This window comes from Pipistrellus kuhlii, unplaced genomic scaffold (genome assembly GCF_014108245.1).
Source record: "Pipistrellus kuhlii isolate mPipKuh1 unplaced genomic scaffold, mPipKuh1.p scaffold_m20_p_3, whole genome shotgun sequence".
In the NCBI taxonomy this organism is placed as follows: domain Eukaryota; kingdom Metazoa; phylum Chordata; class Mammalia; order Chiroptera; family Vespertilionidae; genus Pipistrellus; species Pipistrellus kuhlii.
In genome coordinates, this window is record NW_023425529.1 from 147406534 (window position 1) to 147419502 (window position 12969).

General features: G+C 41.9%; 1 protein-coding gene and 1 pseudogene across 1 annotated transcript in view; both read left to right on the forward strand.

The window, feature by feature from the left end:
* GPC6 (glypican 6) overlaps positions 1 to 12633 on the forward strand; it is a 1066799-nt gene extending 1054166 nt beyond the window's left edge. Inside the window, exons 8-9 of the mRNA XM_036458148.2 lie at positions 8782 to 8957; positions 11354 to 12633. Of these exons, the coding sequence (XP_036314041.1) occupies positions 8782 to 8957; positions 11354 to 11556 (379 nt within the window). The 3' untranslated portion in view covers positions 11557 to 12633. The remainder of the gene's footprint in view (positions 1 to 8781; positions 8958 to 11353) is intronic.
* Positions 466 to 1421, forward strand: LOC118730287 (annotated as a pseudogene).
* Positions 12634 to 12969: the final 336 nt, after the last annotated feature.

A 12969-nucleotide genomic window follows, 5' to 3' on the forward strand; every position in this document is an offset into this window, starting at 1 on the left:
CTTAGAATGGCATTCAATCATTTTCATGTACATTCACTCAAAATGGCAGCTTACTACACAAATAAAAGTGTTACAGACGTAGGAACAAACAAAATAATTGTAAAAGGTAGCCAAGTGGCTTGCCCATGGGTCTTAGAGAGACCTCGGGTGTCCGGGGCCAGTCTCTGTGCCTTTGACCACATGGCAGGGCCACATCTCTGAAGCATCTAATGCCACAGGCAGCCTTCACTCAACAGTCTTGGAGAACTTATAAATCCACTTAAAGCCAAAAAGTATAGCAAGCTTTGAGCGACTCCACTTCCAAGTCAGGAAAACTGGAAAGGGAAAGAAGTAATTTACAGCAAGAACTTCAGAAGGTTATGCTGAAGACAGGTTGCTGTTTTTTTAATTTTGGTAATATATACATAACTTAAAGTTTACCATTTGGAAAAAAAAATTGTTAGCACAACTGCACCCTCATCCTGTTAGTGCACGTACACACACATACACGCAGACCCCACACAGATCCAAAGCAGGAGTCAGAGTATCCCGCATTTTCTACCAGCTCCCCGTTTTCGTACAAAGGAGGAAGAAGCGGGAACCTCCCAGGCAGTGATGGTTCTCCCGAAGACCCTTTCATAGCTTCTGCGCTTGCTGCTGCTGCCCCTGCTGGGGCTGAGGCTGGTGCAGCCCTCCTATGGCCAGAACATGTACCAACAATTCCTGGGGCAACATGTGGACCCTACAGTGACAGGTGGCAGCAACTTATACAGCAACAACATGATGAAAACCCGGGGGATGACTCAGTTTAGTTGCAAGCGATTCAACACTTTTCTCCATGAAAACATCAGAACTATTACTAGCCTCTGCAGCACCATCTATAACCAGTGCAGGAATGGCAAAATGAGCTGCCATGTGGGTGTAGTGAAAGTCACAGACTGCGCGATTATGGGACAGACCCTGCCCCCCCAAATGCAATTATCAGGCCAAGGCCAGCAGTAGGCATGTGGTCATTGCCTGTGAGGGTAACCCCCTGGTGCCTGTGCACTTTGACAGATAGATGATCCCCTGCAGGAGTGATGGCCCTGTGGATGACCTTTAACTTACTCCTTGAATAGCAATGAGTAATGCATTTGAGCTCTCTCGGGCGCTGTCTCTTCTGCTTATGTCTACTTCATTTTCTCCTTATAACCCATTCTGTTAAATGCATCAAAGAGAAATGGAGACATAAACCTATAATGGACTGGGCTTTTCTATGATAAACCTTTCAGTAAACTCTTCTGCTTCCTTTGATAATACTGGTCAGCTTAGCTCTTGCAGATCCTCTCCTCTAGAATGTAGTCATTATATGTATGATATAGTATTTCAAGTATTTTAAGGTACGTCCATCCCAGTTATCTCATTTTAATACCACCACACCCCTGTGATGCTGATGTGGCTACCTATAGGAGCCCAACGTTAGAGGATTTGCTGAAGGCCATGAAGTTAGTGGAAATGCTGAAGCAAAAAAAAAAAAAAAAAAAAAAAAAAAAAAAAAAATCCATTTCAACTGGCTACTAATCCAGGACTTTTTATACTTTTATCATAAGGAATGTTGTGAAAATATCTGCTTTTTTATATTCTCAAAAGTCAGCTGTTGAGGGAAGCATTACAAATTTGGAAATAGGAACTGGCAAGATGAGAACTCTGTATAATTTGGCAACCTTGTTCTGTTTTGGGTCTAATAACATTAAGAAATTATACAAGGAACTTTCTCTCTTCTCAAATTTTTGAATCATTGTAGTAAGTCAGACTATTAACAATACACTAGATCATTAAGACTCAGGCACTCTTCCTGTTTGGAAAGATTGTTCATATTTCCCTTTTAATAAAGAACTCAAACTGGAAAAAAAAAATGTAGTGTACAATTCAGTAGCATTAAGTGCATTCACTTATTGTATATCATCACCACCATCCACCCACAGAAGTTTTTCATCTTCTTAAACTGAAACTGTTCCACACTCCTTCTCCTGTCCTCTCTCCCCAGTCTCTAGCAACCACCAGTCTACTTTCTGTCTTTATGAATTTGACTATTTCTAATTTATTTCACTTAGCATGATGTCTTTAAGTTTCAGCCGTGTAGTAACATGTGTCAGAATTTTCTTTCTTTAAAAAAAAATGTATATTTGTATCGATTTCAGAGAGGAAAGGAGAGGGAGAGAGATAGGAGTATCAATGATGAGAAAGAATCATTGATCGGCTGCCTCCTGCATACCCCACACTGGAGATGGAGCCCACAACCCGGGTATGTGCCCTGACCAGGAATTGAATCATGAACTCCTGGTTTGTAGGTCAACACAACCACTGAGCCATGCCGGCCAGGCAGAATTTCCTTCCTTTTTAGGGCTGAATGTATTGTATCTATATATTACATTTGTTTATCCATTCATTCATCAACGGACACTTGGGTTGTTTTAGCTTTTTGGCTGTTGCCAATAATGCTGCTATGAACATGGATGTACAAACATCTGTTCAAGTACTTACTTTCAATTCTTTTGGAATAATAATTCCAGAAGTGGAATTGCTGGATCATATGGTAATTTTGTGTTTCATCTTTTTAGAAACTGCCACACTATTTTCTATGACACTTCCACTAGTCTATCATACATTCCCTCTAGCCATACGCAGAGACTTCCAATTTATTCCATCAGTCTCAGTCCATTGATGACATTGCCTCTGGTTAGGAATGCATGCTGCATGGCCCAGACACACACCACTCCCAGCAAGTTCCACAGACATTTCCTCCTCCAGGGCCCAAATTTGCAGCTAGCTTTGCTCTTGTGGTTCTTATTATGATCACCACACTTTAGCAAGAAACCATCAGGGAAGGAATTTTGAGGAAAAGGTTTATTACTCACAGGTCCTGAGGGATGCACGGCCTGCCTGTGGGCCTCACAGCAAGATCATGGATAGAGAGAAAGAGAGCAGACCTGGCGCTCTGTCTTTATTAGGATTCCAGAGCAGGATGGCCAAGGTTTCAAGGGTTCGCTCTTCATTGGCTAATTCAGAGTGTAAGAGCTGGGATTAGAACATAGGAAAGAAGATGTGTGGTCACTCAAGTGGTCTGTTATCTAGGTTACCCAGGGCTTTCTAAAAGGGGACCTTCATGAATGGGGGCAGCTTACTTCCTCCTCTGGTTGTTTTGCTGGTAGCTGAATCATACAGCTGGCATTATGTTTATTGGAGATAGATGTCTTTTGAAATGGATGCCCAGACAGACAAAAGCTTAATGACAAGCACTTACACTCCACTCCACATCCTTATGAACACTTGCTATTTTGTGTTTTTGGGTTTGTTTGTTTTTAATAATGATCATCCTAATGAGAGTGAAGTAAAAACTTAGATTTTTAAGAAAGCTTCTGAAAGAGGTTATGGATACCCAGGTTCATGACAACCTCTTATTTGAGATCCTTGGGACCATATGTATCTCAGAATTCGGAATTGTTTGGATTTTAGAAAATCATAAAAGTGCATAATTTTTTTAGCAGTGCTCCCAGAAGAATCTGAGACTGGAACTCACAATCAAGCACATCACATGTCTGCAGCAAAATGCATTCCTATTTACACTAAGTGGGATAAATGAGGACTCTAGTTGACCTCATTTCAGATCAGATCCAAATTTGGTAATTAATTGATTGTAGGAAAAGAACTATGAAGACTTTTGAGTTTTAGACCTGTATTACTATTATATCAACTTATATTAATGCAACTCTTAAATCCACGTAAAGTGGAGGAGTATGTAGCTTAGAATTAGAACTTACTATAGAATATTGAACAGAGCTCATTTGTGGCAATAAACAGAACTGAAACTGCTTTTGCCATCTGAAAGTGTGCTCAATGCCAGGACAGTCAGAGGAAGGGTCACCCAAAAGCAAACCCAGGCCAGCACCTTGGGACCCCATTGCTCCCCATTCCTGACCCAGCTTCTACCTGGACTCTTGCCCACTCCGCTGGGCACCACAAAGATAACATTCCTTGCAAGTGCCCACTTCTCAGACTTGACTGACTTTCAAATCCCATTAGATCTTGAGAGGTGTGTATCCCATTCCCTCCCTAGGCAACTCCTTTCTTCAAAACTACCAGCATTAATGTGGAGATGAGAAACGCTGAGTATTGATGAGTGAGTGTGTTTCACCTCCCAGCAAGCAGGTTCAGATATCAATAGGGTCTTTCTGGAAGTATCAACTGACGGAGTGATTTTGAATGTTGCCAATAACAGGTGCTGTGGCTGGCCTGTGGGATGCTTCTGTGAGCACACGTCTTTATCTCTCAGGTCTGATGTCTCTCAGGTCTGATGTCTCTCAGGTGACACAGACTGTCAACTCTGTCAGGCAGGGTCTCAACACAGAGCCTGCAGCCACCCACAAGGTTACTGTATTATCCCCCTCGCATTCCCCGGGGGCTCTTGTGCCCTAATCAGCTATAGTTTTTGAATGTGATCTAGGAAGCCGGCATCATGTTATGAAATGAGATGTCTTAGTCTGTTCTGGCCACCATAGCAAAACAAATGGAGCATCTTACAAACAACAGAAATTTATTTCTCACTGTTCTGGAGGCTGGAAGTCCAAGATCAGCATTGCTGGGTGAGGACCCTCTTCTGGGCAGATGTACTGTGTCCTCAGCTGTCAGAGGGACAAGGCTAGCTTTCTAGCCCCTGTTTAATGAGGGCACTAATACCAGTCCTGAGAGCTTTGCCTCATGGCTCCCCAAAGCCTCATCCATAATAGCATCACCTTGAGCATTGGGTTTTCAACATATGAATTGGAGGGACGCATATGCATCCAGTCCATAGCAGATGTGAGAAACAACAATTCTGCAAAATTGCCAAAGATTTAGTCTCTATACATGCTATATTGCAAAATAAAAAGGAACCAGGATGAGAACACTATGCTTGACTGTACCACCCTCTTGCCACCCCACAGAATGAAACATTAAAAAATGATGACAACCCTATTTGTTCTTCTCTCTGGATTCTCTCTGCCCGAGGTCAATGTGCATCCTGCCTCAGAACCCAAGCTACCTGTAGCAAGAGTTTCCTTCTTTTCCATGTCTCCCAGAACTGTGAGGGCACGAACATAGAACGTTGTCATGCCAAAGGGCTGGTGCAAAACCTAATAGTGGGAAGAATAGTATGAGCTCAAAGCTATATCCATTCTTGCAATATATGATCATTATAAAAAGACATCAACCACGAAAGGGAACAAATAAATGGGCTCATGGGATCCTGGAGCTGAGCTGGGCTGGGCTCCCATAGATCCTTCAGGCTGCACCCCGGCCACCGACAGATTTGTCCTCAGGATGTACTGTGGAGTAACAAAATGGCCATTTTCCTGCTCCACAGTGTTTTTCAGTTTAAGTTCCACTTGTCTCTAGAGTTACCCTTTGAATACATAGAAAGGAGAAAAGATTCCTGAGGACACGGGAGCGTTGTTCCTTGTTTTTATCGTAAGTGGGTGAGCGTCAGTAGGCACAGTCAGAGGCTGGGTGTATTTGGCAGTCTCTCATTGTTCCTGTATGCTCAGACTCCCAAGGGTACCATTCCCAATGTAAGCTAGAGCAGTCAGCGTCTGATAAATGAGTCTCGGCCAGCCATGCAGTGCGCACAGCATCTGAAAGAGACAAAGCTCCCCCTGACTCAGCACAGGCCCCGCTGCCAGAATCATTGTCCTAAACATTGAGGGGCAACAGGGACGGTCAACTTTCAGCCCCTCTCCGCTCCAGTACCAGCAAAGGCTAGCCTGCACTGGCTATTGTTTATTCCAATGGGCTTTCATAATTAGGTAGAGGTCACACGGCCCGACACATATAATAGAATGTCAAATATGTAGTCAATCCAAGGTCACATGTTAAAAGTTAGATCAGGAAAACAATATCAGAATCCCATAAGAATTATTCATCTATCGATTATATCAAGAGGCAGCATAGAAGTTCTTTCCTGCAAAAATGAAGAGACAGAGTTCCATGACTTTTTGAAAATTTCAATTAGAACATTTTTAAGGCAGTAAATATTGTGAAGCCTTTTGGAAAAGAATATTTGATGCACTTTGTGCTTTAATGTTCATTATGTAGTGAACCCTGGGAAATAGATTTTGTTCAAAATATGGGTAAAGACACGGAGCTTCTTCGGGGACCTCTGATTTAAAATGAGTAAGCCAATTCATACACAAACATATCATGTGTAAGATTTCAATCGTTGAACAAATGGCTTAAATGTAAGTTTCTCGGTGCATTTCTATTTCTTCCTATGGAGACTGATGGATAGAGCCTTTTGTTTCTGGAACTTGGAATATTACCAGTAGGAAAGAAAACAATTTTAAGTGTATTGTATAAGAATATGTAAACAGGAAGCGCGCGCGCACACACACACACACAAAGGAAGTGTTTTTCAGCTTTCAAGTAACAGTAAAAGAATGTAAATAGAGGAAGTAAAAGAATGATAATAAGAGCAGTTGGTGCCCAGCCTACCAGTTGTCTGCGCCTGATGTCCTGATTCCCCTGAGAACCACTCTTCAGACCTCCACCTTGATGTCTGCCCTGAGGGAGAACCTCTACCAACTGTATTACCTGGGCCCCTTGCATGCTGGCTTCCACTTGGTTTGGGCCAATAGGAGACAGCAGCCAGAGGTCAGAAGCAGGCACTACAGAGGTCAGGGAATCATAACTTAATGGTGGTTCTCGTCATTTGGCCCCAGTCTGTGATTTCAGTTTTTGTGCAGTTGCTCCCCAGGGTTCTCCGATACCCTGTGCTGGTTTCCTTCTACCCTGTCTACACCTTTATAAATAGTCTCTTACCTCAACCCTCTTTCTTACCCCTTTGAGGGTAACCATGTTTCATACCAGGGTTAGGAAACAGTCCCCATGTACCAACCTGTGTCCTTTTTTCTAATTCCTGCAATGGCACAAACAAATATAGAGCCTTTTCAGGAGTTAGAAAAAAGGACCCAGGTTGGTACATGGGGACTGTTTCCTTTTGTCTCTACTTTGGTATATATTGAAATTTTCTAAAATAAAAGGATTCCAACAAAAGCCAAGTAAAAGGAAACAGTTTTGTTGACAAGTGCTCTGCAGATTCATAGCTTTATGAGCACAGAACTCAGGCTGGTTTCAGCCTCACCTCACTCCCTCAGCAGATGGCTTGAAGCTGTATACAAAATGTCCAGCTGAGCCTGGGGGTCCTACAGAGGAATGGGAATATCCCTAAAATCTGGAAAATATCTTAAGGGGAGAGTGAAGACTGACCTGAGGCTTCAGGATATTTGGGAGCTAAGGGAGAAAGGGATTGTAAGCAAGGATAAGGTGTAACAGGGACAGGCATGCATCAGATGTGTACAGGGGATGGGTTCTGTAAGGCAAGGGAGGTCCTTTACAGCAAGCACTACAGCATAAGAAAGGGGAGACGGGATGGAAGTGGGCGTTGATTGCTGAGGTAGAAAGTGTGGATCGGAGCTCAGCATTGACAGGCAGCATGGTGCAGTATTGGGGCACGTGGGCTCTGAAGCCAGGCTGCCCAGGCTTTTGCCATCTATTAGCTCTGTGACTTGACACAGTTATGTTTTCCTCTTTATGCCTCAGTTTTCTCCTTTACAAAATGGGGATAAAATAGTACCACCTCCTCCATTTGCTGGGAGACTGGATTTTAAAATGCATGTCCAAGTGCTTGGCACGGCGCCTGGCTTCCATAAGCTCTCAATGGACATTAGGTACTATCATCAAAAATTTTAAAACAGAAGAACGATAAGATGAAAGCTGTATTTCATGAAGATTAATCAGGCAGAATGTTCAGACTGCACTAAAAGGGAAAGACAGAACAGGGAAGTCAGTGTAAGGCTACTCTAGCTATCTGCACTCCAGAGGGACATGGGAAATGAGAGAAGAAGTGGGTGGAAGAAGAGTAGGAAGAAGGGAAACACAGGCCATGAGAGTATGGAGTCAGAGAGGGCTCCAAGCACTTTTATTAGATCTTTGGTCTCCCCAGTATAAATACAACTGGGCAGCTCAGGTAGTTGACTTTGAAGAACAGACAATTTTGGTATTTTAGTACAAGTAAAAGAAATATTAATATAAAATTTTCCATTTCAGTACAAGAAAATTGAAGAGCCATTTGATTTACCCTCTATTTTACCCAATATTGAATTAGATCCAAGATTCTATTGTAAAATAAAAACCCTAATGGACATCTCAAGGATTTCAACAATCACTGGTGACTCCTCAAACTTCCCAAAGATGGTTATTTTTATCTGAAGATTCTTCTGATTAAAAATATGAGGGCAGGGACTCCTCGATTGAAAAAGAACAGCCTTATACACGAGAGCTCTGTAAGATCATAAATAATTGACAAGTTTAGTTCTTACTAACCAACTTAACAGAACTGTTGAGCAAGCTATCAAGTTCCTGACTTAAGCATCTAACATTTGGGATGGAGAGAGAAAGAATAGATAATTTAAAGTAATAATTTCTGTAAGTCCCCAATTGTGCATTCATCTGTAGGCAAGCCTATCTAAGAATTCAGTGCCAAAAACAAACAAAACAAAACAAAACAAAACAAAAAAAAAAAAAAAAAAAAAAAAAACCTACTATGAAGCTATTTTAGCCAATCTTCATCTGAGAACATTTATTTCATGTTTTTACTTTGGCCTTTTTGCCAGGAACTGGGCCCTGATTCTACTGAGGTTTTGGCTCACTGTTAGAAACAGCTTGGCATAATCCAGTTTCCAGTCCCTCCTGCTTCACCCTCCATCAGTCCTCTCCCTCTGTGTCCTACAGATACTTGCCTGAGATCATGAATGATGGGCTAACCAACCAGATCAACAATCCTGAGGTGGACGTGGACATCACCCGGCCCGACACTTTCATCAGGCAGCAGATCATGGCTCTCCGTGTGATGACCAACAAGCTAAAGAACGCATACAATGGCAATGACGTCAACTTCCAGGACACAAGTAAGAAAGCCCTTACCAGTAACCTCCAGAGTGAGCAATGGTCACTGAAGATTATGTCGGCATTTCTCTTCAAGAGCAATGTGCACCTTTCATCTTGTGTTATTCTTGCCCAATCTACAAAACTGTTTATAGTCCTTCAGACAGAAAGTTCTGACTCACAAAACTTAGGATACTATTACTAAAAATCATAGCTGGTCTTAAGGACACAACCCACTTGATTTTAATCGATTACATTCAGCTGTACCAAAGCTAAAATTGAGTTTCAGCTACCAGTTGATCTGTTCATGATAAAGCAACAAAGTAATGTTTTTGGCTTTCTCCTTTCCCCATCAACATTTATGTCTCTGACCCCAACTCTGCAAATTATTTCCTGAGTCTTAGGCTCCTCTATTATTCAATGGGAAGCACCTGACTAAGAGGTTGTTGGGAAGTTCATTTGAGGCCATATTTTTTTATTATTATTATTTTAGAGAGAAGGGAGAGGGGGAGAGAGAGAGAGGAACATCAATGTTGAGAGAGAATCATTGATTGGCTGCCTCCTGCACACTTCACACTGGGAATCAAGCCCAAAACCCAGGCATGTGCCCTGAGAATTGAACTATGACTCCTGGTTTATAGGTTGATGCTCAACCACTGAGCCATGCTGGCCAGGCAGAGGCCATATTTAAAGGAGCTAAGATAATATTTCATGTGCCATGAATTCAATTGTATTAGTGTTCTCTCTATGCAGTCATACACATACAGGAACCATTAACATTTATATTTGAAATATTTAGAGAAATAGTAAAATATACAATAGATGCAATATCACACTTAACTATGTTATTAAATATCATAAAAGCATTAGAAGTTACTTGAAAGGCTACTAAGTGAACATTGACATGAAACTACACTGAATGGCCAGATTATTATGATCTCTGAATGCATAATAATCTGGCCACTCAGTGTATTCCTATATAATAAAAAACTAATATGCTAATTGTCCCCTCTACCAGGAGTTTGACTAGCAGGCAGGCTGGCCAACCATCCATGTTCCCTCCCCCTGACCAGGCTGGCCGGACCCATCACCCATGCATTAATTCATGCTCCAGGCCATATATCTATATCTATATCTATATCTATATCTATATCTATATCTACCCAGCGACTGGAATGACAAGAATGACCAGTGGCTATGACACATACTGTGGCAGCCAACCAGCCTGATTTGGGCCCTGATTGGCCCCCCACCTCACTGGCTCCACCCCCAATTGAGGTGTTGGGAGCTGATTGGGGATAGGGCCAGCCAGCCAACTGCCCATGGCCCCTCCCACTGCTATCCCAACCCACTGGGCCCCCATTGGGGTGGGCCAGCCAGACCACACCCATGTACAAATTCATGCACTGGACCTCTAGTAGGAAATAACAAATAAACAACACAATTTCACCAGCTAGTAATTGATGGAGCCTGATCTGGGACCCAGGTCTGAAACACAGTGTTTACGAAACAGGAAGAACAAAGCAGTAAGAAGTGGGAAAAGAACAGGCCCAGAGGCATGCTGGGCAAGCAATGTACTGCACTAAGACCACATACTGTTTGGGCACCTGGGCTTTGGCTTCAAGCAAGAAATGGCAAACTTTTTTTGTAAAGGACCAGATATTAAACATGTGCAGCTTTGAGGACCATGTGTGAACACAGAATTAAACCATGTGTAATTGTTAATTAAACCATGTATTATATGGCTACATTCCATTATAACTTTCCATATGGACATTGAGGTTTAAATTTCACATACACATTTTTTACATGTCACAAAGTATTATTTTTTCATTTGATTTTTTTCCAAACACTTGAAAACATAAAAATCTTTCTTGAGTTGTGGGCCATATAAAACCAAGCAGCAGGCCAAATCAGCCTTCAAGCCATCATTAATCAATACCTGATTTAAAGGGAGAGGCTGGTTAAGACAAAGTCTATCCTTAATCTTAGGGGAAACAGAGATAAAAAATAGTAATCAAGCCTGGCTGGTGTGGCTCAGTGGTTGAGCATTGACCTATGAACAAAGAGGTCACCAGTTAGATTCCCAGTTTAGGGCACATGACCGGGTTGTGGGTTCAATCCATAGCAGGGGATGTGCAGGAGACAGCCAATAGATGATGTTTCTCTCTCTCTCTCTCTCTCTCTCTCTCTCTCTCTCTCTCTCTCTCTCTCTCTCTCTCTCTCTCTCTCTCTCCCTCTCTCTCTCTCTCTCTCAAATATAAAATAAAATAAAATAAAAAAAGCAAACCTGTTGAGATGGGGTGGGGGACCCTTGGGTGAGGAAATGTCCCCTTCTACCACCATGCTCAATTCCATTGCATACCTCCCATCTTTCCAGGTTGTGGTCTAACTTTCTTTGTCAATCTGTCCACACCAGGTGATGAATCCAGTGGCTCAGGGAGTGGCAGTGGATGCATGGATGACGTGTGTCCCACGGAGTTTGAGTTTGTCACCACGGAGGCCCCTGCTGTAGATCCCGACCGGAGAGAAGTAGACTCTTCTGCAGCCCACCTCAGCCACTCCCTGCTCTCAGCGTGTCTCGTCTGCATTGTCCTGGCACTGCAGAGACTGTGCAGATAATCCTGGGTTTTTGGTCAGATGAAACTGCATTTTAGCTATTTGAACAGCCAACTCACTTCTTTTCTTACACTCTTGGACAATGGACCATGCCACAAAAACTTACCGTTTTCTATGAGAAGAGCAGTACTGCACTCTGCCTCCCTTTTTGTTTTCCCAAAGAGTACCGGGTGTCAGACTGGACTGCTTCCTCTTTCCTTTGCTATCTGTGGGGACCTTGTCTATTCTAGAGAATTCTTACTCAAATCTTTCGTACCAGGAGATTTTCTTACCTTCATTTGCTTTTATGCTGCAGAAGTAAAGGAATCTCACGTTGTGAGTCGTCCCCATCCCTGCTTTATAACAACTTAAAAAAAAAAAAAAAGTAGAAATAATGTTCTTCATAAAATCAGGCCAAACCCCAAGACAACTGCATTTTCAACAAAGAAGCAAGCCAGAGAGAAAAATAAAAGAGCTCTAACACTATCAATTCAATATCACCAGGCAACTCCCAGTGTAAGCTTTTCTGTGACTAGTTCAGCTTTTTTAAAAAAAATGCTATGGAGAGAAAGTTTTAAAATATTTTTAGTGAAGTGAAAATACACTGTTGTCTTGGAGGTATCGTCTTGCATTCTAACCATGTAGCACCAAAGTGATTTAGAGGTACTGGTACTAAATTTGAATTCTACCTTTAAAATGACACAAAATATTGCTACAACTCAGCACCTCCCTCACCCTGACCAATTTCAGTTGCAGTAATGGTACCATTCTCCTCAATTCTCTTAATGTCTGTCCACTGGATCCAATTGGCACAGATTTTCCCCTTCATCTTTAGTTACTAGTGGACATCCCCATCAATTAGTCCTCCTCAAGGATCTGAATTGAAAATAATCATCAACAAATGCAATCGCCTTGTTTTAGTCACAGGTTGGCCATTAATTTGGTTTCTGCCCCTGTGCTCATTACCTCCCAAATGAAGATTTATTTTAGTGAACTGACAAGCAGTTAGACCCATCAGTGAGTTTTCATTTTTAGCCATTTCCTTTGTGTCAATTGGTTTCTGCATCACAAGGGCATTCTCTTACAAAACAACTCACAACAAAATAAGTCAAGACAAAAAAATATATATATATAGTATTGACATGGAGATTTCTTTCACTTTTTTAGTCTTAGTATGATCATCTATTTTTATATCTATATATATATAAATCACAGATTTTAACTTCTTAATTCCAAGCTCAGGGTTGACACACCTTTGTAACAAAAATGTTTTGTCAACCAGCTCTTCTTGTTTTGTGCTGCTCAGAGAAGGGATTCTTCAATGATCTGTGAGCACCAAGAATCAAGAAAGAGACCTTTTTACGTATCTAACTGTCCATTTAATAAAAGTTTGCCAGGGCACACCCTTTCTGCATGAGCGTGCTATGTCCTGGATGC